At 50.9% G+C, this 26,452-nt stretch overlaps 1 protein-coding gene across 1 annotated transcript in view; it reads left to right on the forward strand.

Moving 5' to 3' along the window:
• LOC129714645 (diacylglycerol kinase beta-like) overlaps window positions 1-26,452 on the forward strand; it is a 45,997-nt gene extending 19,545 nt beyond the window's left edge. The window contains exons 3-14 of the mRNA XM_055664364.1: window positions 1,115-1,207; window positions 2,214-2,287; window positions 3,809-3,883; window positions 12,038-12,123; window positions 14,617-14,706; window positions 15,623-15,780; window positions 18,050-18,114; window positions 19,717-19,807; window positions 21,698-21,881; window positions 22,657-22,777; window positions 22,877-22,937; window positions 24,506-26,452. Coding sequence (XP_055520339.1) covers window positions 1,115-1,207; window positions 2,214-2,287; window positions 3,809-3,883; window positions 12,038-12,123; window positions 14,617-14,706; window positions 15,623-15,780; window positions 18,050-18,114; window positions 19,717-19,807; window positions 21,698-21,881; window positions 22,657-22,777; window positions 22,877-22,937; window positions 24,506-24,580 — 1,173 coding nt within the window. The 3' untranslated portion in view covers window positions 24,581-26,452. The remainder of the gene's footprint in view (window positions 1-1,114; window positions 1,208-2,213; window positions 2,288-3,808; window positions 3,884-12,037; window positions 12,124-14,616; window positions 14,707-15,622; window positions 15,781-18,049; window positions 18,115-19,716; window positions 19,808-21,697; window positions 21,882-22,656; window positions 22,778-22,876; window positions 22,938-24,505) is intronic.

Genomic DNA, 26,452 nt, shown 5'->3' on the forward strand with positions numbered 1-26,452 from the left:
GTGCTTCCTCAAACACGGATCTAAGTGCTGATGGCGGGAGGCGGGGTGGCGAAATGCAGCGTAAATGCCGGAGCAATGGGAACCCGGCGTGGGGGGGTGGGGAGGGGGGTGGTCCGAGTACGAAGGGGGGCCCGTGTGGGGGTGGGGCTGCTGCCTCGTAGACAGTAGATAGGACTGTGCAGATGCTGCTTTAAATTGAAGATAGACACAAAGTGCTGGAGTAACTCAGCGGGACGGGCAGCTTCTCTGGAGAGTGAATAGGTGACGTTTCGGGTCCAGACCCTTCTTCAGGCTGATGTCAGGGGAGAGGAAGATACAGAGATAAGGAGGAGTGAGGTGTGTAAACAGGTCAAAAGGAATGGACACTTCCTTATCTATGTATCTCTAAACAAAACCAAACTAAACTCGCCTTCTCATCAACAAAGTCTTCAGTCTTGTCTAGTGTAGTTTAGAGATGCAGCGCGGAAACAGGCCCTTCGGCCCATCGAGCCCGCGCCGACCAGCGATCCCCGCACACTAACACTATCCTACACACCACACTGGGGACAATTTACACCAACACCAAGCCAATTAACTTACAAACCTGCACGTATCTGGAGTGTGGGGGGAAACCGGAGCACCCGGAGAAAACCCACGCAGGTCACGGGGAGAACGTGCAAACTCCGTACAGACAGCGCCCATAATCGGGATGGAACCCGGGTCTCCGGCGCTGTGAGGCAGCGACTCTACCGCAGCGCCACCGGTGTGGACTTATGCCTTTTATGCCCCCGTCCCACTTGGGAAACCTGAACGGAAACCTCTGGAGACTTTGCACCCCACCCAAGGTTTCCGTGCGGTTCCCGGAGGTTTTCGTCAGTCTCCCTACCTGCTTCCACCACCCGCAACCTCCTGCAACCTCCGGGAACCGCACGGAAACCTTGGGTGGGGCGCAAAGTCTCCAGAGGTTTCCGTTCAGGTTTCCGAAGTGGGACAAGGGGCATTAGATGTTGAAGCATCAGAAGCCTCAGAGATTGGGGTGTGGTGTGAAAAGTTGGGGGGGGGGGGGAGGGTGGGGAATGATCCTCTTGCATGCACTGACCTCACATCGGACTTCCTTTTCCTTCGTTTTATAAAGGACAGGCAGAACAGCTTGAAGAAGAAAGATGATGACACTTCTTCACTGGATGGGGAGATGCCGATTACCACTGTTGATGGGAAAATTCTCCAGGTACCTCAGCTACTCAATCACAGACACACACCCCACAGAGGTCCACAAAGACCCATCCCTTTGCATATCTTGATATCCCAGTCGTACGTGGAGCTTTATGCTTTTCCTCATTATTTTCCTCCCAGCTCAGTTTCCGTTTCGGTTCAGTTCATTGTCCCGTGTACCGAGGTACCGTGAAAAGCTTTTGTTGCGTGCTAACCAGTCAGCGGGAAAGACAAGGTCGACAAAAACACTGGAGAAAAAATGATGAGAAAAAACATTTTTTTTCACACACAGAGAGTGGTGAATCTGTGGAATTATCTGCCTTATTTTCTTATAGAAACTTACAAAATTCTTAAGGGGTTGGACAGGCTAGACGCAGGAAGATTGTTCCCGATGTTGGGGAAGTCCAGGACAAGGGGTCACAGCTTAACGATAAGGGGGAAATCCTTTAAAACCGAGATGACAAGAACTTTTTTCACACACAGAGAGTGGTGAATCTGTGGAATTCTCTGCCACAGAGGGTAGTTGAGGCCACACACAGTTCATTGGCTATATTTAAGAGGGAGTTAGACGTGGCCCTTGTGGCTAAAGGGATCAGGGGGTATGGAGAGAAGGCAGGGATGGGATACCGAGTTGGATGATCAGCCATGATCATATTGAATGGTGGTGCAGGCTCGAAGGGCCGAATGGCCTCTACTCCTGCACCTATTGCCTATGTTTCTATGTTTCTATACTCAAATCCTTTTGCTATGAATGCTAACATACCATTGGCTTTCTTCACTGCCTGCTGCACCTGCATGCCTACTTTCAATGACTGGTGTACCATGACACCCAGGTCTCGTTGCTCGGTATAACCATCCATTCTGATTAGATCCTTGTATAGTACCTGGGGTCATTTTGCTGTGTTCAAGACCCAAATATAAACGCGTCGTCATTGATGAGGTTGGCGTGCTTGAGTGAATGCGAGCGGAGGCTGGAAGTGCATCTGGAACTGATCGCTGCTGTTCTTCTGTTTCACTGGCAGATAATCCCAGTGCCCGACACTCACCCACTGCTGGTTTTCGTCAACCCGAAGAGCGGAGGGAAACAGGGCGAGAGGTAAGAGAAGTCGCCATGTCGCTGCCATGGACTGCTTGTCCTCCACCACAGAGCGGGGGGGAAGGCCGCTTAGCTCGGCTGCTAACGGCTGGACCCCACGAGCCACCCTTGCCCTGGAGATGCCGCCCATGGGCATGGATTGTGCCACCCTGATGCCCGCACCCGGGCAAGCTGTGTGGTCTTGGGTGGCTTGGTAGATTTTCGTGCTGGGAGAAAGGGGAGAGCATCTCTCATGATGCCTTGAGTACAGACGTGGGGAGGTCATGTTGCAGTTGTATAAGACGTTGGTGAGGCCGCATTTGGAATATTGTAGGTAGACAAAAATGCTGGAGAAACTCAGCGGGTGCAGCAACATCTACGGAGCGAAGGAAATAGGCAACGTTTCGGGCCGAAACCCATAAGGGTTTCGGCCCGAAACGTTGCCTATTTCCAGAAGGATTTCGGCCCGAAACGTTGCCTATTTCCTCAGCGGGTGCAGCAACATCTATGGAGCGAAGGAAATAGGCGACGTTTCGGGACGAAACCCTTCTTCAGACTGATGGGGGTGGCGGGGAGAAGAAAGGAAAAAGGAGGTGGGGGAGGAGCCCGAGGGCTGGAATATGCCCCATCTGTGGGATATTGTTCTCTGGGCACCATGTTGTAGGAAAGATGTCGTCAAGCTGGAAAGGGTACAGAGACGATTTACGAGGATGTTGCCAGGACTCGAGGGTGTGAGCTACAGGGAGAGGTTGAGCAGGCTGGGACTCTATTCCTTGGAGCGCAGGAGGATGAGGGGTGATCTTATAGAGGTGTACAAAATCAAGAGAGGAATAGATCGGGTAGACAGATGCACAGAGTCTCTTGCCCAGAGTAGGGGAATCGAGAACCAGAGGACATAGGTCCAAGGTGAAGGGGAAAAGATTGAATAGGAATCTGAGGGGTGACTTTTTGACACAAAGGGTGGTGGGTGTATGGAACGAGCTGCCAGAGGAGGTAGTTGAGGCTGGGGCTATAGAACATAAAGGCTAAGCCACTTAGAACGGAGAAGACGAAACACTTTTTCACACAGAGAGTTGTGAGTCTGTGGAATTCAGAGGGCGGTGGAGGCCGGTTCTCTGGATGCTTTCAAGAGAGAGCTAGATAGGGCTCTTAAAGATAGCGGAGTCAGGGGATATGGGGAGAAGGCAAGAACGGGGTACTGATTGGGGATGATCAGCCATGATCACATTGAATGGCGGTGCTGGATTGAAGGGCCGAATGGCCTCTACTGCTGCACCTATTGCCTATTGTGACTATTGAGCAGCAATTAGACAGGTGCATGGATAGGATAGGTTTAGAGGGATTTGGGCCAAACGCAGGCAGGTTGGACTAGTGTCGATGGGACATTGTTGGCGTCCCGTCCAAACTCAGGCTGAAGGCTTCTGGGTAAACGGGGAACCCACCGCAAACATGGCGTGGCATGTCTCAGCGATCTGTTTGACTGAAGCCCATTGCCGAGGTCATTCCAGGCTGCTAATAATTCATCTCTGTGTGTGTTTGCAGAGTCTTACGAAAGTTCCAGTACCTTCTAAACCCAAGACAAGTCTTCAACCTCGCCAAGGATGGGCCAAAACCAGGGTAAGGTTGAATTAATTTTGAAAGCGCTGCTCAGATTTAATCAGTCACCGCAGGGGAATGTATCGTGCATAGGCTTTGTTGACTATGGTCTCTTTGAATCGGCAATGAGTTCAATGCCAGTGGCCTGTGTTTTCAGCACAGGCCTTGCTTTATTTTTGACGTGTTTTGACCCCTGTTTGGTTTACGGTGCTGGTGCGGGGCCTTGACAAGTTTTCACCAGGTGAAGCCTTGTGAGATGATGAATGAGTGGGACATACCGTGAGTGTGCTGTGTAACGCACTCAAGCCAGAAAGCAATCGGTACATAGAGTCATCCAGTGGAAACAGGCCCAACTTGCCCACACCGGCCAACATGTCCCAGCTGCACTAGTCCCACCTGCCCATATCCTGCCAAACCTGTCCTATTATCTATCTATTATTATCTAAATGGTGGCCGATTGGGAAAGGGGGAGATGCAGCGAGACCTGGGTGTCATGGTACACCAGTCATTGAAGGTAGGCATGCAGGTGCAGCAGACAGTGAAGAAAGCGAATGGTATGTTAGCTTTCATAGCAAAAGGATTTGAGTCTAGGAGCAGGGAGGTTCTACTGCAGTTGTACAGGGTCTTGGTGAGACCACACCTGGAGTATTGCGTACAGTTTTGGGTCTCCAAATCTGAGGAAGGACATTATTGCCATATAGGGAGTGCAGAGAAGGTTCACCAGACTGATTCCTGGGATGTCAGGACTGTCTTATGAAGAAAGACTGGATAGACTTGGTTTATACTCTCTAGAATTTAGGAGATTGAGAGGGGATCTTATAGAAACTTACAAAATTCTTAAGGGGTTGGACAGGCTAGATGCAGGAAGATTGCTTCCGATGTTGGGGAAGTCCAGGACAAGGGGTCAGCTTAAGGATAAGGGGGAAATCCTTTAAAACTGAGATGAGAAGAACTTTTTTCACACAGAGAGTGGTGAATCTCTGGAACTCTCTGCCGCAGAGGGTAGTTGAGGCCAGTTCATTGGCTATATTTAAGAGGGCGTTAGATGTGGCCCTTGTGGCTAAGGGGATCAGGGGGTATGGAGAGAAGGCAGGTACGGGATACTGAGTTGGATGATCAGCCATGATCATATTGAATGGCGGTGCAGGCTCGAAGGGCCGAATGGCCTACTCCTGCACCTAATTTCTATGTTTCTATGTTTCTATGACATACCGTGAGTGTGCTGTGTAACGCACTCAAGCCAGAAAGCTATCGGTACATACAGAGTCATCCAGTGGAAACAGGCCCAACTTGCCCACACCGGCCAACATGTCCCAGCTGCACTAGTCCCACCTGCCCATATCCCTCCAAACCTGTCCTATCCATATACCTGTCTAACTGTTTCTTAAACGTTGGGATAGCCCCAGCCTCAACTACCTCCTCCGGCAGCTCGTTCCATACACCCACCACCCTTTGTGTGAAAAAGTTACCCCCCAGATTCCTATTAAATCTTTTCCCCCTTCACCTTGAACCCATGTCCTCTGGTCCTCGATTCCCCCTACTCTGGGCAAGAGACTCTACCCGATCTATTCCTCTGATGATTTTATACACCTCTATTTGTTTCATGTATGCATTTTATATCTGCTTATGGGCACCTCTGGAGAGATCGCCCCTCATCCTAAGGTACAGTGAAAAGCTTTTATGTTGCCTGCTATCCAGAGAGAGGAAAGATGACACATGATTACAATACAGAGAAGTGTTTGAGGTGTGGCATTTTTGGACGTCGAACAAGGGCAGGACCTACACAGTGAATGGTCGGCCTCTGGGTAGTGTTGTAGAGCAGAGGGATCTAGGAGTACAGGTGCATGGTTCCTTGAAGGTGGAGTCGCAAGGTGGTCAAAAAGGCTTTTGGCACTTTGGCCTTCATCAGTCAGAGTATTGAGTATAGAAGTTGGGAGGTCATGTTGCAGTTGTACAAGACGTTGGTGAGACCGCATTTAGAATATTGTGTTCAGTTCTGGGCACCGTGTTATAGGAAAGATGTTGTCAAGCTGGAAAGGGTTCAGAGAAGATTTACGAGGATGTTGCCAGGACTAGAGGGTGTGAGCTACAGGGAGAGGTTGAGCAGGCTGGGTCTCTATTCCGTGGAGCGCAGGAGGATGAGGGGTGATCTTATAGAGATGTACAAAATTACGAGAGGAATAGATCGGGTAGATGCACAGAGTCTCTTGCCCAGAGTAGGGGAATCGAGGACCAGAGGACATAGGTTTAAGGTGAAGGGGGAAAGATTTAATAGAAATCCGAGGAGTAACCTTTTCACACAAAGGGTGGTGGGTGTATGGAACGAGCTGCCAGAGGAGGTAGTTGAGGCTGGGATTATCCCATCGTTTAAGAAACAGTTAGACAGGTACATGGATAGAACAGGTTTGGAGGGATATGGGCCAAACGCAGGCAGGTGGGACTAGTGTAGCTGGGACATTGTTGGCCGGTGTGGGTGAGTTAGGCCGAAGGGCCTGTTTCCACACTGTATCACTCTGTGACTCTATGTATCGAGGTGTCCACATACAGGATAAAGGGGAATGACGTTTAGTGCATGGTAAAGCCAGCAAACCCCACCGCTGTGTATTTCGTGTGATAGATGAGTTGTCTCAATTCGCAATGCGCAATTTTTAATGCAGTCCTCGGGAGTTTGAATGCGCTCAACTGGCCGCGCAACAGGTGCTGCATCTGCGCTGCTGCTGCATTATTTTTGCGGGGCGCTGCAAACAGCAACACCTCGCACGCAGGCGTGCCGCGCAAGGCTTGCAGCTTGCATGCAAAATGTCACTGGCGCCTGACCCAAAGGCCCTGCAATATCCTCCAGCCCTTCAAAGGCAGACCCGTCTGCGATCTGCAAATGAAAGCTTGCAGCCAGAGCCCGTTGCATCCCCTGCGACAATGCAGATCCTGAAGCCGATACGTTAACTCTCGACACAGTGTTTTATTTCCTATGCGCATGCCCTCAAAATGGAGGGCGCCAGAAATGACCCTGTGACTCTGGTGAGAGGAGAGGTACAGAGAGCATGTGTTGCCGTCTCTGAGTGTGAACAGGGTCATGTCAAAGGAATACCAGCAGCTCCCTGTCCTTTTGGGCGAAACGGTGGCGCAGCGGCAGAATTGCTGCCTCACAGCGCCGGAGACCGACCGGGTTCGATCCCGACCTCGGATGCTGTCTGTGCGGAGTTTGCACGTTCTCCCCGTGGGTTTTTTCTCCGAGATCTTCGGTTTGCCCCCACACTGCGAAGGCGTGCCGGTTTGTAGGTCAATTGGCTCGGTATCAATGTCGGAGAGTGTTACTGTCACTGGTCGGCACGGACTCGGTGGGCTGAAGGGCCTATTTCCGCATTGTATCTCTAAACTAAACTAAACTGATCTGATTGACCGATCAATACCATGTACCATGGATTCCCACATGTACTTGGTGCAGTGAAATTCTTTGCTTTGGATCCAGTGCACAAGGTATGCAAAGAGTCGCTATGTAAAGGGCAGTGACAACGTTATGGCCCTGTCCCACTGTACGAGTTAATTCAAGTTTGATTTTTTTTTTAAACTCGGGAGAGCTCTTGAATGAGCTTGTACAGTGGGACAGGGCCATTACAAAGTGTTCAATATAGTCCTGATGGTCCCTCTTTCCGTCATGCCCACCCCCCCCCCCCCCCCCCCCCCCCCCCCCCCCGCCCCCCCCCCCCCCCCCCCCCCCCCCCCCCTGTTCTCTCGGCTGTCCCCCCCCACGCCGGGACCCCTCTGATCTTATTCATTCATTTGGAGAACTCTGTGAGAACTTTCAAAATAGTAGATGAAGGAGGGTCTCGACCCGAAACGTCACCCGTTCCTTCTCTCCAGAGATGCTGCCTGTCCCGCTGAGTTACTCCAGCATTTTGTGACTGTCTATGACAGTGTAGAACGTTGTGTCGATATGTTGTCCTTCATTCACAGGTCCGTGATTCACAGGTCCAGTTGCTTGTGTGACATGTGGACAAATGGTGTGTGTGTGTTAGGGGCATGAGGAGTAACTGTAGCCTGCCCTGCCATTTAATAAGATCAGGGCTGATCAGATTGCAACCTCCTGGCTGTCCACGAGACCCTTTACTTTCGTGTAGGTTTGAGATACAGCGCGGAAACGGGCCCTTCGGCCCACCGCGTCCGTGCTGACCAGCGATCCCTCCACGCTCGCACTATCCCACACGCCAGGGAGAATTGACAGTCTCTGCCGAAGCCAATTGACCTACAAACCTGCACGTCTTCGGAGTGTGGGAGGAAACGGTCGGGAAGGTGGTGGCATGCAGTTGGCAGCAACTCACCGCCGTCCGCAAGCAACGTGGATGCCAGCAGCACGCGGGCATTCGGGGCAAGGGAGGACTGGCGCGTGCCAGGATTGGTTCCCCACTATGCTCCAAAGACAAGGGCTCAGCGGCGTTTCTTACCCGCTTCCGACTCTTAATGCACCACTGCGATACTCTTGTACTGTATTTGAGATGCTTAGCTAATATGTATCCAAGTCATAAGGAATAGGAGTAGAATTAGACCATTCGGCCCATCAACTCTACTCCGCCATTCAATCATGGCAGATCTATCTCTCCAACCTAACCCCATTCTCCTGCCTTCTCCCCATAACCCCTGACACCCGTACTAATCAAGAATCTATCTATCTCTGCCTTAAAGATATCCGCTGACTTGGCCTCCACAGCCGTCTGTGGCAATGAATTCCACAGATTCACCACCCTCTGACTGAAGAAATTCCTCCTCATCTCCTTCGTAAAAGAACGTCCTTCAATTCTGAGGCTGTGCCCTCTGGTCCTAGACTCTCCCATCAGTGGAAACATCCTCTCCCCAGTCCAAGTTTCAATGACAACTTCATTCCCAGTAATGCTCCCAAGCTTCAGTGCTCCTTGTTGGGTGTTCTTGATCCTTACATGGCAGTTGTTGGCTTTGCAAATTGAAACCCTTCCCCGGTCGTGTTGTCGGTACGGAGTTTTCTCGTAGTATCCCCCCACCTCCCCCCCCCCCCCCCCCCCCCTCCTCCCTCCCTCCCCCATCCAAGTTGTACCAGCTTCACAGTCATCTTGTTCAGTCTCATTGTCCGCAACTCATTTTCACCTAGCCCAGCACAATGGCCAATCATTGTTGCCTTTTCTGCAGATCTTTGTATTCATTTAAAAGGTTCATTGTCTATCTATCTAATCTATCTATCTATCATTGTCCCTAGTCACCATGTATATTCTCGTTTCCCTGCCACTCAGGAGGAAGGGTCTCGACCCGGTCACCACGGACTCCAAAGATGCTGCCGACCCGCTGAGTTACTCGGCGTTTTGCGTTTTTCTCTTTCGCGCTGTTATTTACTCGAACACACAATTCTACAGGTCACACAACAGAGCCTCTCGAAACTGCACAAGTCTCACAGTGATAAATACCCTGGCAGTAAATCTGTCTTCAGTGCCATGCAAGCAACACCAGTCACCTCCTGCAGCGACATCGAGTCATTTTGACAACTTCATTCCCAGTAAATGCTCCCAAGCTTCAGAGCTCCTTGTTGGGTCCTTGATCCTGAATGGCAGTTGTCTTTTGCAAATTGACACGTGACTACGGGTGCTGTCGGTACAGAGTTTGTACATCCCCCCCCCCCGCGAGCTGCGTGGGTTTTCTCCGGGATATTCGATTTCCGCCCACACTCCAAAGGCGTGCAGGTTTGTAGGTTCATTGTCTTGGTGTAAGTGTAAATTGTCCCTAGTGTGTGTAGGATAGTGTTAGTGTGCGGGGATCGCTGGTCGGCACGGACTCGGTGGGCCGAAGGGCCTGTTTCTGCGCTGTATCTCGAAACTAAACTAAATCTGAAAATAAAGTCAATATGTTGCTTGGGGACGTCTGCCGACAGCCGGCTTGGCAAGTCTCAGCGACCCAGTTGGCCACTGTGTCAGTCCACACAGACCTTTCACAGACCAACTCTAGCCTATTCCCAGGACAATGTAACACTTCTTCCCAAGCCTGCGGCCTCCTGTAAGACATAATTTGTGATAGGTTGTTTAAGAAGGGACTGCAGTTGTACAGGGTCTTGGTGAGACCACACCTGGAGTATTGCGTACAGTTTTGGTCTCCAAATCTGAGGAAGGACATTATTGCCATAGAGGGAGTGCAGAGAAGGTTCACCAGACTGATTCCTGGGATGTCAGGACTGTCTTATGAAGAAAGACTGGATTGACTTGGTTTATACTCTCTAGAATTTAGAAGATTGAGAGGGGATCTTATAGAAACTTACAAAATTCTTAAGGGGTTGGACAGGCTAGATGCAGGAAGATTGTTCCCGATGTTAGGGAAGTCCAGGACAAGGGGTCACAGCTTAAGGATAAAGGGGAAATCCTTTAAAAACGGGATGAGAAGCACTTTTTTCACACAGAGAGTGGTGAATCTCTGGAACTCTCTGCCACAGAGGGTAGTTGAGGCCAGTTCATCGGCTATATTTAAGAGGGAGTTAAATGTGGCCCTTGTGGCCAAAGGGATCAGAGGGTATGGAGAGAAGGCAGGTACGGGATACTGAGTTGGATGATCAGCCATGATCATATTGAATGGCGGTGCAGGCTCGAAGGGCCGAATGGCCTCCACTCCTGCACCTAATTTCTATGTTTCTATCCCCAAGTATTCCCCTCTGCATGGGGCAACCTGGGATTGGTTCCATTCCTTGTCTTTCCTCCCCAGTCTCTCTCCATCCCATTTCACTCAGATGCGTTTTCGCTTCCTCCCACCATGAGCGGCCTCTGTCCACCATTTTGTGTGAGGAACCATTTGCATGTTTATCTACAGCTTCTCATGCAGTCTCTGTTATGACACGAGATGCGGAGAGAGAGAGAGAGAGAGAGCGAGAGAGAGAGAGAGAGAGAGAGAGAGAGAGAGAGATTGTTGGAGCAGGAGCATTGATGAGATCAATTATTGCAAACGTCAGGATCCCAACCCATCCCCTGTCCCACCTGAACCACACATGAAGAGAATGGGATTGAGTTAGACCTCACAGGGAAAAACCCACAGTGCTGGAGTAACTCAGCGGGTCAGGCAGCATCTGTGGAGAACATGGATAGGTGACGTTTCACAGAGTGCTGGAGTAACTCAGCGGGTCAGGCAGCATCTGTGGAGAACATGGATAGGTGACGTTTCACAGAGTGCTGGAGTAACTCAGCGGGTCAGGCAGCATCTGTGGAGCTAATGAAATAGGTGACGTTTCGGGCAGAAACCTGGAAGGGTTTCAGCCCGAAACGCATCTATATTTCTAGAAGGAATAGGCAACGTTTCGGGCCGAAACCCGTAAGGGTTTCGGCCCGAAACGTTGCCTATTTCCAGAAGGATTTCGGCCCGAAACGTTGCCTATTTCCTTAGCTCCATAGATGCTGCTGCACCATAACTGAGTGGGTCAGGCAGCATCTGTGGAGAACATGGATAGGTGACATTTCACAGAGTGCTGGAGTAACTCAGCGGGTCAGGCAGCATCTGTGGAGAACATGACTTTTCAGGTCGGTACCCTTCTTTGGAATCATTCTGAAGAAGGGTCTCGAACTGAAACTATCCATATACTCCACAGATGCTGACTGACCCGCTGGGCTTTTTACTTTAGTTTACTTTGCTTTAGAGACACAGTGCAGAAACAGGCCCTTCGGCCCACCGAGTCCGCACTGATCTACACTACACCCTACACTAACCTACACACACTCTTGGTGCAATTTTTATAGTTTTTAGCGAAGTCAATTAACTTACAAACCCGTATATCCGTGACATTAACGGTGACGCTACTAATCCCATTAATGGGAGGAAACCGGAGCACCCGGAGAAAACCCACGCAGGTCACGGGGAGATCGTACAGATAAGCTCCCGTAGTCAGGAACGAACCCGGGTCTCCGACGCTGCGAGGCAGCGACTCTACCCGCTGCGCCACCGTGGCTGCCCCACTTACTCCAGCACTTTTTTAATTTGAGAACCGGCACCTGCAGCTCCCAGTTTCTAGACCTCGCCCACCCTCTGCCCCAGCATCCAGGCCGAGTATGAGATCTGGAGCCAGGTCGCAAACGGGAATCTTCCCGAGCAATTCCACCGCGGAAGAGGTGGGATTTCTGCAGGAGGTGCCTGTTGCCCCCAGTTCGAGTCTCGGTAACGGTGCACTGCTTCCCTCTCTTGCAGGCTGAAATTCTTTCAGGATGTCCCGAATATCCGAGTGTTGGTGTGTGGAGGCGACGGCACTGTGGGATGGATTCTAGACTCCACTGGTATTGTATGCTTTCATGCCTCCCAACAATGCTATCATATGTGTATTAGAAATACGTGCTGCCCAGAGGGAATGTAACGTTTTGAAAATGGCGGCCACGTGGCGCAGCGGGTAGAGTCGCTGCCTCACAGCGCCAGAGACCCGTGTTCCATCCCGACTACGGGCGCTGTCTGTACGGAGTTTGCACGTTCCCCCTGCGTGGGTTTTTCCTCCGGTTTCCTCCCACACTCCAAAGACGTACGAATTTGCAGGCTAATTGGCTCGGTAAAATGGTAAATTGCCCCTAGCGTGTGTGTCGGATAGTGTTAGTGTGCGGGGATCGCTGGTCGGCACGGACTCGGTGGGCCGAAGGGCCTGTTTCCGCGCTGTATCTCTAAACTATAAACTAAATTGAACTGCACCAGGGCAGCTGGTTTGCCCACGGCCTGATGCCCTCTCCAAGATGCATCAATGTAGATTGTGATGAAGGTGCGTGGGCATGTGTGGCAGCAGCAGCAGAGGGCCTGAAGAATGGTCCCAACCCCAAACGTCACCCGTTCCTTCACTCCAGAGCTGCTGCCTGTCCCGCTGAGCCACCCATCGCCACTAGGGGGAGGCCTTGCCTATGGGGCTGGTGTGCTCCCTAACCTGCCCTGCAAACTCCCCCGAATGCCCTGGGCACTGGGCGGTATTTAACTCCTCGTTGGCACGTACCTGCTCGCCAACAGCGCCAAGAACTGCAAGCTGATCGGCTGCACGGTCGCGCAAGAAACATTCGCTGGGCTGAAGATAGACGCAAAGCGCTGGAGTAACTCAGCGGGTCAGGCAGCATCTGTGGAGATTACCATGCGGTGAGAACGGAGAGGTTGAGAAGGAGTTTCTTCCCAGAGGCAATTCGGACTGTAAACGCCTATCTCACCAGGGACTAACTCTACAGAACGTTTTTTCCTTCCATTATTTATTATGTGAAAGAATATGTGTGTTATGATTGTGTTTATAATTTGTTTGGTTGTTTTGTTGTTTGTCTTTTGCACAAAAGTCCGCGAGCATTGCCACTTTCATTTCACTGCACATCTCGTATGTGTATGTGACAAATAAACTTGACTTGACTTGAGTTGACTTGAGAACATGGATAGGTGATGTTTTGAGTCGAAACCCTTCTCTAGACCTCTTCTGAAGAAGTGTCTTACCGTAAACTGTGCTAGCCGTCTTTAACCTTCATGTTCATCGCGGGTATCACCTTGGCTTTGCACCGTGTGAATTTCAGACAGCGCTTCCCCACTTTCCCCGGCCCCCGCCTTTGCGATGTGTTTGCATGTGTGTGTGTGTGCATGCGTGTGTGTGTGCGTGTGCGCGTGAGTGTGCGTATGTGCGTGCGTGTGTGTGTTCTGCGCTAACGGTCACCCCAGCTCGCGGTTTTTCAGGCTTGTGCCCCCCAAGCTTGAAGGTGGCAGACAGTCCGCTGAAAAGTCGCGTAAGTGGGACAGCCCCCTTAGATTTAGTTCTGAGGGCTAACGGAATCAAGTGATAACTACGTTACAGAGATAGGTTGAACAAGTTAGGTCTTTATTCTCTGGAGCGCAGAAGGTCAAGGGGAACACTTGATAGAGGTCTTTAAAATGATGAGAGGGATAGACAGAGTTGACGTGGACAAGCTTTTCCCATTGAGAATAGGGAAGATTCAAACAAGAGGACATGACTTGAGAATTAAGGGACAGAAGTTTTTAGGGGTAACATGAGGGGGATCTTCTTTACTCAGAGAGTGGTAGCGGTGTGGAATGAGCTTCCACTGGAAGTGGTGGAGGCAGGTTCGATTTTATCATTTAAAAATATATTGGATAGTTATATGGACGGGAAAGGAATGGAGGGTTATGGTCTGAGTGCAGGGGAAAATAAGTGTTCGGCACGGACTAGAAGGGCCGAGATGGCCTGTTTCCGTGCTGTTGTTATATGGTTATATGGTTATTGTTATATGGTTGACATGATATAGGGGGGGGACTTGAAAGCAGGAAACGGGGGGAACTACGGAGTTTGTGTGATGATGGTGGAGGCAGGTTCGTTTTTATCATGATCATATGGACGGGAAAGGAATGGAGGGTTATGGTCTGAGTGCAGGTAGATGGGACTAGGGGAGAATACATGTTCGGCACGGACTAGAAGGGCCGAGATGGCCTGTTTCCGTGCTGTAATTGTTATATGATATGGGGGGAAAGCAGGAACGGGGTACGGATTTTGGAGATCAGCCATGATCATATTGAATGGCAGTGCTGGCTTGAATGGCCGAATGGCCCACTCCTGCACCTATTGTCTATACACCGAAGATGGACAGAAAAAGCTGGAGTGACTCAGCGGGACAGGCAGCATCTCTGGAGAGAAGGAATGGGTGACGTTTCGGATGCTGCCTGTCCCGCTGAGTCACTCCAGCTTTTTCTGTCTGACTTCAGCAACGTACCTCTGCTCATCTTGGGCTTGTCACTGAGCTCTCGTGTTACAATTGTCTTTCCTTTGCTTTCAGACAAAATGCACTTTCCGGTCAAGCCCCCCGTGGCCATTCTGCCGCTCGGGACAGGCAATGACTTGGCCCGCTGCCTGAGGTGGGGAGGAGGTGAGAACCGGCCTGGTAAACAGCACGGCAACAGGCCCGAAAGCCTGACTCTAGTGCCGACAGTCGCCCACCTACTCGCACTCGTCCCAATCTTGTTCTCCTCACATTCCCAACACATTCCCGAAAGGGACAAGTCACAATGTCCGATGAACCTTCCCATCTTCACGTTCATAGATCAAATAACAGAGCACAGGGCAGTACAGGATCAGGCCCTTCAGACCACCATGTCTATGCCGCCAAACAAACCGTTTCCAGACTAATTGATTAAGAAGGAACTGCAGATGCTGGAAAATCGAAGGTAGACAAAAAGTGCTGGAGAAACTCAGCAGGTGCAGCAGCATCTATGGAGCGAAGGAAATATCTCAATATCCCATCCCTGCCTTCTCTCCATAACCCCCTGATCCCTTTAGCCACAAGGGCCACATCAGATTCAGATTCAATTTTAATTTTCATTGTCAATGTACAGTACAGAGACAACAAAATGCATTCGTTGCATTTAACATTTACATCTAACTCCCTCTTAAATATAGCCATTGAACTGTGGCCTCAACTACCTTCTGTGGCAGAGAATTCCACAGATTCACCACTCTCTGTGTGAAAAAAAAATGTTTTTCTCATCTCAGTCCTAAAATAGTTCCCTCTTATCCTTAAACTGTGTGACCCCTAGTTCTGGACTTCCCCAACATCGGGAATAATCTTCCTGCATCTAGCCTGTCCAAACCCTTAAGAATTTTGTACGTTTCTATAAGATCCCCCCCTCAATCTTCTGAATTCTAGCGAGTACAAGCCGAGTCTATCCAGTCTTTCTTCATATGAAAGTCTCGCTGCCCTTCTGGGGTGGTTGGAGGGGGGAGGTTTAAATGTGTCGCTGCGGATTGTCTGATGTGGAGGGTAAAGCCTGGCTGTTGTTTCGCAGGATACGATGGGGAGAAGCTGACAAAGATCCTGAAAGACATCGAGGTGGCAATCCCAACGCTGCTGGATCGATGGAGCTTCGAGGTGATCGAGTCCAGTGAGGAGAAAGGAGATCCTGTCCCTCACAACATCATTAACAACTACTTCTCCATCGGGGTGGTAAGTCCTGAAAGTTGACGTCTTTCCGATGGACTCGGATGAGTCTCGATCTGACGAAGGGTCTCGACCCGAAACGTCACCCATTCCTTCCCTCCAGAGACGCTGCCCGTCCCGCTGAGTTACTTCTACAGGTGCACAGTAGAGAGCATGCAGACCGCTTGCATCGTGGCTTGGTTCGGCAACTTGAGTGCCCTGGAGAGGAAAAGACTACAAAAAGTAGTAAACACTGCCCAGTCCATCATCGGCTCTGACCTCCCTTCCATCGAGGGGATCTATCGCAGTCTCTGCCTCCAAAAGGCTGGCAGTATCATCAAAGACCCACACACCATCCTGGCCACACACTCATCTCCCTGCTACCTTCAGGTAGAAGGTACAGGAGCCTGAAGACTGCAACATCCAGGTTCAGGAATAGCTACTTCCCCACAGCCATCAGGCTATTAAACCTGGCTCGGACAAAACTCTGATTATTAATAACCCATTATCTGTTATTTGCACTTTACCAGTTTATTTATTCATGTGTGTGTATATATTTATATTACGGTATATGGACACACTGATCTGTTTTGCAGTAAATGCCTACTGTGTTCTGTGTGCTGAAGCAAAGCAAGAATTTCATTGTCCTATACAGGGACACATGACAACAAACTCACTTGAACTTGAACTTGAACTTACTCCAGCATAATTCTGTGTTTAAGAAGGGACGGCAGATGCTGGAAAATCGAAGGCAGACAAAAATGCTGGAGAAACTCAGCGGGAGAGGCAGCATCTATGGAGCAAAGGAAAAATGATTTTTCCTTCCCTCCGTAGGCTCTCTGAGTTTCTCCAGCGTTTTTGTCCACCAGCGTTTTGTGTGGCATTTTGTTTTCTCCGGGAGGTGAGGGCAGTGATACTGAACCAGAATGAATGAATGAATGAATGAATGAGTACTTTATTGCCACATGTGACTGGTTGCACACCTGTCCGGGGTATGCAAAGAGTCACCACTGAAAGGGCATCGACCAAAGTTGCAGAGTGTTCCATTTGCGTTTCTCCTCAGTTGCCGGCGGTTTCCCCCGCGCCAGATCCTCCGATATTCTCCCCCCCGCCGGTTCCCCATTTGTTCTTCCCCATGGCAGCCCCCCCCCAACGCTGGGTCAATAGACAATAGATAATAGGTGCAGGTGTTGGCCATCTCCCCATATCCCCTGACTCCGCTATCTTTAAGAGCCCTATCCAGCTCTCTCTTGAAAGCATCCAGAGAACCGGCCTCCACCGCCCTCTGAGGCAGAGAATTCCACAGACTCACCACTCTCTGTGAGAAAAAGTGTTTCCTCGTCTCCATTCTAAATGGCTTACTCCTTCTTCTTAAACTGTGTGTGTGTGTGTGTGGCCCCTGGTTCTGGACTCCCCCGACATCGGGTCCTCCATTGTTTCACGTACAAGACCGGCACGACGAAGCCACCTACTTGCATTGCGTTTCGAAACCAAAAGCGAATAGGGTGGATGGCGGGATCTGACTGCAGGCGTCTTCTCGCCCAACGCATCACCGGTTCCTCGATCGCTCCCCTCCATTGAGTCTGTCCAAAGCAAGCGTTGTCTACGGAGGGCGCTCAGCATCGCCAAGGACTGCTCTCACCCCAGCCACGGACTGTTTACCCTCCTACCATTCGGGAGGCGCTACAGGTCTCTCCGTTGCCGGACCAGCAGGTCGAGGAACAGCTTCTTCCCGGCGGCTGTCACTCTACTCAACAACGTACCTCGGTGACTGCCAATCACCCCCCCCCCCCCCCCCCCCGGCACTTCTCCCACCAGGAAAAAATACTATGACTGTATGGAGGTGAATATATATATATTTATTGCTCATATTCTATGTCACTCTTCCATGGAGATGCTAACTGCATTTCGTTGTCTCTGTACTGTACACTGCACAATCTATATATCTATATATATATAAAACTCAAATCAGTCCGCCTGCAGTACGGATCCCTTCCTGCCTTTCGATTCGTTGACGGCTGCTCCTTCCTCACCTTCCAACACACTTCGAAACAAAGTTGCAAGACAGGAACACTGAACTTTTCACTGCTGCAGCAGGCAGGGATTTTTTTTTAAAGAGGCAGGGCAGTGCTGGAATCTTACTTTTGAGAACGGCTTCAGTTCCATTGGAGGAGACGGGTGCATGGTGGAATATTGGGTTGGGGGATCACACCATTGGGGGAGCAGACCCAACGGGTCTGCACTTGGTCTAGTGACAATTAAAGTTGAATCGGAATCTCTTTCTTTATTGATACAGGACGCTTCGATTGCTCATCGGTTCCACGTGATGCGCGAGAAGTACCCGGAGAAGTTCAACAGCAGGTGAGCGAGACTGTGGTGCATCTCGATGCTCTTCGCCAGGCTGCGATGGTGCCAGGCTAGCAGCTGGCAGCTGAGACCCGCTCTGGGTGAACCCCATTCTCAGCCCCATCCAGTGAACAGAACGGGCTTGGAGAACCGGTGACCTGGGTTTCACCACCACTGGGTCTAGGTGGTGAGGACAAGGAAAAGGTTTAAGGATAAGGGGGAAATCTTTTAGGACCGAGATGAGAAAAACTTTTTTTTTCACACACAGAGAGTGGTGAATCTGTGGAATTCTCTGCCGCAGAGGGTAGTTGAGGCCACACACAGTTCATTGGCTATATTTAAGAGGGAGTTAGATGTGGCCCTTGTGGCTAAAGGGATCAGGGGGTATGGAGAGAAGGCAGGGATGGGATACTGAGTTGGATGATCAGCCATGATCATATTAAATGGCGAATGGTGCAGGCTCGAAGGGCCGAATGGCCTCTACTCCTGCACCTATTTTCTATGCTCCTAGGTTGTTGAAGTCTCGCAGCCTCCTTGCTGTACCCCGTCTCGTCATTGTCACCTCTAACACAGCCAACACAATGGTCCACAATGGTCCATTGTTGGTCCATTATACTATTCTTATAACAAATGTAAAGCACTTTGGCCAACGAGAGTTGTTTTTTAAATGTGCTATATAAATAACTGTGACTTGACAATGACAGCAAGGAGGCTGCGAGTCTGTACCTTTTCACACCTCTACTTACCCTCTCCCCTGACTCTCAGTCTGAAGAAGGGTCTCGACCCGAAACGTCACCCATTCCTTTACTCCAGGGAGGCTGCCTGACCCGCTGAGTTACTCCAGCATTTTGTGTCCACCTTCGATTTCAACCAGCATCTGCAGTTCTTCCTTGCACATCTGCAGTTCCTTCCTAGGCAGAAGTATGTGGTCCTGATTTGAGCAAATGGGATTTGTTTAGAAGAGCATAGAGGTCGGCATGTGCAGGAAGGAACTGCAGATGCGGGTTTCAGCCAAAGATAGGCACAAGATGCTGGGGTAACTCAGCGGGACAGGCAGCATCTCTGGAGAGAAGGAATGGGTGACGTTTCGGGTCGAAACGTCACCCATTCCTTCTCTCCAGAGATGTTGCCTGTCCCGCTGAGTTACTCGAGCATTTTGTGGGGTCTATTAAAGGTCAGTATAGACGCGGTGGGCCGAAGGGACAGTTAAGCCCCCTGTCCCACTTAGGAAACCTGAACGGAAACCTCTGGAGACTTTGCGCCCCACCCAAGGTTTCCGTGCGGTTTCCCGGAGGTTTTTGTCAGTCTCCCTACCTGCTTCCACTACCTGCAACCTCCGGCAACCACCTGCAACCTCCGGGAACCGCACGGAAACCTTGGGTGGGGCGCAAAGTCTCCAGAGGTTTCCGTTCAGGTTTCCTAAGTGGGACAGGGGGCATTACTGTATTGTCTGTGTTGCAACGTCAACATCCCTTATTATTGAACACAATGCTCTTGTAAATTCAGCCAAGATGCGGGACCCCAGTTGAAACGACCACAGCACATACCCTGTCTGCTTCTTCTGGTTATCTTGCAAAAGCTCAAGTGCTTACAATTCTGGCATTTTCTTCTTTATAGGATGAAGAACAAGCTGTGGTACTTTGAGTTTGCAACCTCGGAAACAGTCTCTGCCACGTGCAAGAATCTGCAGGAGATTCTGGAGATAGAAGTGAGTTGCTTTGTGTCAACTACCTCCTCTGGCAGCTCGTTCCATACACCCACCACCTTCTGTGAAAATGTTACCCTCAGATTCTTATTAAATCTTCCCCCTCCTCACCTTAAACCTATGGCCTCTGGCCCTCGATTCCCCTACTCTGGGCAAGAGACTCTGTGCATCTACCCGATCTATTCCTCTCGTAATTTTGTACGCCTCTCCGATGACTTCTCTTGGACCCGCAATACCTCTACTCTGATCAAGAAGGCTCATCAGCGTCTCTTCTTCCTGAGGAGACTGAAGAAGGTCCACCTGTCCCCTCAGATCCTGGTGAACTTCTACCGCTGCACCATCGAGAGCATCCTTACCAACTGCATCACAGTATGGTATGGCAACTGCTCTGTCTCCGACCGGAAGGCATTGCAGAGGGTGGTGAAAATTGCCCAACGCATCACCGGTTCCTCGCTCCCCTCCACTGAGTCTGTCCAAAGCAAGCGCTGTCTGCGGAGGGCGCTCAGCATCGCCAAGGACTGCTCTCACCCCAACCATGAACTGTTTACCCTCCTACCATCCGGGAGGCGCTACAGGTCTCTCCGTTGCCGAACCAGCAGGTCGAGGAACAGCTTCTTTCCGGCGGCTGTCACTCTACTCAACAACGTACCCTGGTGACTGCCAATCACCCCCCCCCCCCCCCGGACACTTATTATTCTTTTATTCAAATCGTTTGCTATGTCGCTCTTCAAGGGAGATGCTAAATGCATTTCGTTGTCTCTGTACTGTACACTGACAATGACAATTAAAATTGAATCAGAATCAGAATCAGAATCAGAAGATCACCCCTCATCCTCCTGCGCTCCAAGGGATAGAGTCCCAGCCTGTTCAACCTCTCCCCATCTCTCAGTCCCTCGAGTCCTGGCAACACCCTGGTAAATCTTCTCTGAACTCGTTCAGGCTTGACGACATCTTTCCTACAACATGGTGACCAGAACTGAACACAATATTCTCCATGTGGCCTTACTGACGTCTTGTATAACTGTAACATGCCCCTGCAACTTCTATGCTCAATACTCTGACTGGCGAAAGCCTTCTTGACCACCCTATCCACTAGTGATGCCACTGCCAATGAACCATGCACCTGCACTCCTAGATCCCTCTGCTCTACAAACCTCCCCAGAGCCCCGCCATTCACTGCGTAGATCCTGCCCATGTTAAGGGCATGTCCCACTTTCACGACCTAGCTCACGACCTTTTTTACTCGTGGACATTTTTCATCTAGGAAAACGCCCCGACCTACGATGCCACGAGTACCTACGACTAGCATCACGACCATCCTACGACCTCGTGTCGACCATGCTGCGAGTATGAGTCGAGGGCAAACTCGGCAGAGGTCGTGAATTAGGTCGTGAAAGTGGGACAGGCCCTTTAGACTTCCCAGCTTTCCCCGTATTAAATTCCATCGCCCATTCCTCAGCCCACCTGCCCAACCGATCAAGATCCTGCTGTACTCTTTGAGAGCTGTAATGCTTTCAAGAGAGAGCTAGGTAGGGCTCTTAAAGATAGCGGAGTCGGGGGATATGGGGGGAAGTGGCAGGAACGGGGTACTGATTGGGGATGATCAGCCATGATCATATTGAATGGCGAATGGTGCTGGCTCGAAGGGCCGAATGGCCTCTACTCCTGCAGCTAGTGTCTATTGTTTATTGTCTATTGACAACCTTCGTCATAAGGTACAACACCGCCCACTTTAGTGTCCACAGCCGTGGGTCAGGCAAGGTACATTGTTGGAACTACCCACGGGCTTGTACTTGGGAGGTCCCTTGCTCCTCCAGGGAGCGGGCTGTTCCTCCGACAATGCTGAATGCTGAACGACGTTTGCTCTCCCCCTCCCCCCCACCCCCCCCGCAGTGCTCTGGGACACTCATCGACCTGAGCAACCTGTCGCTGGAAGGGATCGCCATCCTGAACATCCCCAGCATGCACGGGGGCTCCAACTTATGGGGCGAGAACAAGCGAGGAGAGACCAAGCACCTGCCGAACAAAACCAACGCAGCCATAACCGACCCAGAGGCCTTGAAGTCATGCGTGCAAGGTAAGGACGACTGATGAATCCAAGAAAGAGTTCTGCCCCTGTCCCACTTAGGAGACCTGAACGGAAACCTCTGGAGACTTTGCGCCCCACTCAAGGTTTCCGTGCGGTTCCCGGAGGTTTTTGGTGGTTGCTGGAGGTTGCAGGTGGTGGAAGCAGGTAGGGGAGACTGACAAAAACCTCCGGGAACCGCACGGAAACCTTGGGTGGGGCGCCAAGTCTCCAGAGGTTTCCGTTCAGGTTTCCCAAGTGGGACGGGGGCATTATAGCCCTGTCCCACTGTACGAGTTCATTCCAAGAGTTAAAAAAGAAAAAAATCAAACTCGTGGTAAGCATGTAGAATGTACGTCGCGGGTACGTCGGAGCTCGGGGACGTCTCTTAGCGGCTCGTAACGCTAACGGCAGGTGCTCGGGAAACGCGATAAACTCGGGAGGAAAGCTCGGGGACGTCTCTTAGCGCTAACGGCAGGTACTCGGGAAGACTCGCTAACGGCAGGTGAGCACGGGAAGACTGGTGAAGATTTTTCAACATGTTGAAAAATGTCCACGAGAGCCCCGAGTACTGACGAGTGGGCCATTGCCGTAAATCTCCGAGTTCGACTCAGGGCCAACTTGGGGAGAGCTCTTGGAATGAACTCGTACCGTGGGACAGGGCCATCAGTACTGACTCCTGCAGCCACAAACATGTTACTAGCACGACACCATCTGGGTTTCCTTAGCAGTGTTCCCATGGCATCGTTATAGGACACTGTTTTGTTGCACTGTTTCTCCGTTGCAGATCTGAGTGACCGGCTGCTGGAGGTGGTGGGACTGGAAGGGGTGATTGAGATGGGGCAGATCTACGCTGGGCTGAAGAACGCGGGGAGACGGCTGGCTCAGTGCAGCGAGGTCACCATCAGGTAAGAGCGCGGCACGTCACCGCCGTTTGCCGCCAGCTCCCCTCCTCCCGATTACTCCGCCACCTTGCCTGCTCGTGACCCCGTCTGCTTCTCTTGCAGGACAAAGCGACTGCTGCCAATGCAGATCGACGGCGAGCCCTGGGTGCAGCCTCCATGCACGGTAAGTCACGCGCCGCGCGAGCCGACGTTGGCACCGGCTGACCCTCAAACCCGCCGAGACATAAGACGCAAACAGCTGTCCTGGCCCACAGCGCCGGAGACCCGGGTTCCATCTTGACCACGTCTGTACGGAGTTTGTACGTTCAACCCGTGGGTTTTCTCCGGGCGCTCCCGTTTCCTCCCACTCTCCAAAGACGTGCGGGTCTGTCGGTTCATTGGCTTCGGTAAAGATTGTAAATTGTCCCCTAGTGTGTGTGTGTGTGTGTGTGGGATAGTGTTAGTGTGCGGGGATCGCTGGTCGGTGCGGACTCTCTCGATGGGCCGAAGGGCTGTATCTCCAAAGTCTAAAGTAAGGAATCAGGCCATTTGTCCCATCAAGTGTATGCCACCTCTCAAAGTATTCGCATTGTTTCCATTCCCCCACATTTATTCCCAGGTGCCCACCACCTCCCTCCTGGGTTCTCCTGCTCTGCACCCCACACTAGGGGCAATGCACGGTGGACTGTTACCCTTCCAAACAGCGTATCTTCAGGATATGGATGGATGCCTCCTACTCTCGCACTCTTTCTCCTGTGCTCTCCACTCTTAGCTACAGGCAGTAAGAGTACAAGCCACGCTTCCTATGTGTAGGCTTGATACAGGGTGGTCTGGAGGTGATGGTAGCTCTGATAGCCACCTTGCTGTTCAAAGACACACCGCACTCTCGTGTGGAATTGCTTTGGGTCATCTGATCTCACGCTGGTTACAATTGATCCTTTGCTGGAGTGTGGTTGTGTTTTTGATCAAGTAACCAGAAGCCACAACCTCCTGTGTCGGAAGGAACTGCAGATGCTGGTTTGCACCGAAGATAGACACAAGACGCTGGAGTAACTCAGCGGGTCAGGCAGCATCTGTGGAGAACATGGATAGGTGACGTTTTGGATCGAAACCCTTCTTCAGGCCGGTCCCAAAGCAAATCAGTCTGGAAGAAGGGTCCCGAACCAGAGCGTCACCTATCCATGTTCTCCACAGATGCTGCCTGACCCGCTGAGTTACTCCAGCACTCTGTGAAACGTCACCTATCCATGTTCTCCACAGATGCTGCCTGACCCGCTGAGTTACTCCAGCACTCTGTAAAACGTCACCTATCCATGTTCACCACAGATGCTGCCTGACCCGCTGAGTTACTCCGGCACTCTGTGAAACGTCACCTATCCATGTTCTCCACAGATGCTGCCTGACCCACTCAGTTATGGTGCAGCAGCATCTTTGGAGCTAAGGAAATAGGCAACGTTTCGGGCCAAAATCCTTCTGGAAATAGGCAACGTTTCGGGACGAAACCCTTACGGGTTTCGGCCCGAAACGTTGCCTATTTCCTTAGCTCCACAGATGCTGCCTGACCCGCTGAGTTACTCCAGCACTCTGTGAAACGTCACCTATCCATGTTCTCCACACAGATGCTGCCTGACCCGCTGAGTTACTCCAGCACTCTGTGTCCGTTTCTGTAAACCAGCGTCTACGGTTGCGTTGTCTCTAGATTCATTGACCAGGTTCATCTTGCTAACAGCCTCCTCTTTGTCACTCCTCCAGATCAAGATTGCGCATAAAAACCAGTTGCCAATGTTGATGGGTCCTTTCTCAAAGTCGTCCGGATCGAAAAAGTGAGGTGGCAAAGACACGTGCTCCAATCATCAAATCCTCTGAACCTAGCGGGCTCTTTGTTTCATTGACTTCTTCAGCCCATCGGACACCATGTTACACGATTTCCAATTCTATCTCCACCCTTTGCTTTTTTCGGAGCCTTTCATCCGCAAGCTCTTCACTTGACAGCTGATCCCAAGCCCTTCCGTCTACCTTTCACTCCCGTTAATGCGTTGTCTAGGAATGTAAGCATAGCGATCTACCGCGCTCATCAATCCATTGAAATTACGATGCCTTTATATTTTGCCCTAACACACTACCCTATAATAGTTTGACTTACACTGGCAAATATCTGGAGTATATTCTAGGAATCTTGCATGCAATTTACAGGTGCTAGCTCATTGTATACTCACTGAAGGTTGCTATTATAACTGAGAGGCAGCGATATCTTGGGAGAATTTATTTCAGCCTTTCCGCAAGGGGGTGGAGGGTGAACAGTGGCCAGACAAATGGAGAGTTACGGGGCTGTCCCACTTGGGCGCCATTTGCGAGGCATCCTAAAAATTGGTTGGCGGGCCGTGACGCGTGCATGCCGCGCGGTGAGGCGTGGTGGCGCGGCGCCCCAGGATTCTGGGATTTTGTACATTCCAAAATTTTGGAGCGCCGCACGTCACTGCCTAGAACGCCACGCACCACGCGCGCGGCACGACACGTGAATGACGGGCAAATCCCAGTTGAAGTGGCGGGTCGATCAGTAGAATGGCCTCTACTCCTGCACCTGTTGCCTATTGTCCCCATCAGTATAATTGAGAAACGTTATCAAACCCAGGCGAAACTAGGAGTGGTTTAATTTCATCATCATGTATGCACGGCTTAACAGGGAGCGAGGCATGGGGTGGTGCCTGCTTCACTGGTGGCACTGCCCTGCGAATGAAACTGAACCATTTTGAGTCTGAGGACAAAAATGCTGGAGAAACTCAGCGGGTGAGGCAGCATCGATGGAGCGCAGGAAATAGGTGACGTTTCGGTCGAGACCCTTCTTCAGACATTCTTCTTCTTCTGAAGAAGAAGGGTCTCGACCTGAAACGTCACCTCTTCCTTCGCTCCATAGATGCTGCCTCACCCGCTGAGTTTCTCCAGCATTTTTGTCCACCTTCGATTTTTTCCAGCATCTGCAGTTCCTTCTTGAACATTTTGAGTCTGGGCTTGGTTGGTGATAAGAGTTCATTGTAATAAACTGAAAGTAATTCATTGATGGAACCCAACTTCCCCCCCCCCCCCCCATCAAAATCAGTAAGCCAGGCCTCTTCTGCCTCAATGACCAGACAGCATTCACGGACTTCTGATTACAATGGTGACCAGGATCTCTTAACGTTCTTCCCTGCCTGCTTCTCTTTGTTAGCAGAGGTGGAACAGTAAGTATTGGATACAAGCGGAACTGGGAAGTGTAAAGACTGGGACACGCTGAGAAGGCAGGAGGGAGGAAAGAGTATAGAATCCCCCCCCCCCCCCACCCACCCACCCTCATAGAGAGGGGGGAAAAAAAGCTGGAAATCTGAAACAAAAACTGAAAAAAGAAGGAAACACTCAACGGGTCAGGCAGCATCTGTGGGGAGAGAGAGGGAGATGTTTCAGTTTGGTTCCCTGTTGCATATGAAATGTGCGCTGTAGTCCCCATGAGGACCCCACTTGCTCAGGCTGCGGCACAAGTCTGATTCCCCATCCCCCACCCATGGCTAGCTGACTTGCAGGTGGTAAAGATACTGGGAAGAAGCTTGATGTATTTTTGTATCTGTATATTGAGGTATGTAGATGATGGAGTTGTATAGATGTGCACACCTTAAACTATTTTGTAAATATAAGAGAAATAAAAAGCTTCGGATTGCCAACTGACAA

Source organism: Leucoraja erinacea, chromosome 40 (genome assembly GCF_028641065.1).
Source record: "Leucoraja erinacea ecotype New England chromosome 40, Leri_hhj_1, whole genome shotgun sequence".
In the NCBI taxonomy this organism is placed as follows: Eukaryota; Metazoa; Chordata; class Chondrichthyes; order Rajiformes; family Rajidae; genus Leucoraja; species Leucoraja erinaceus.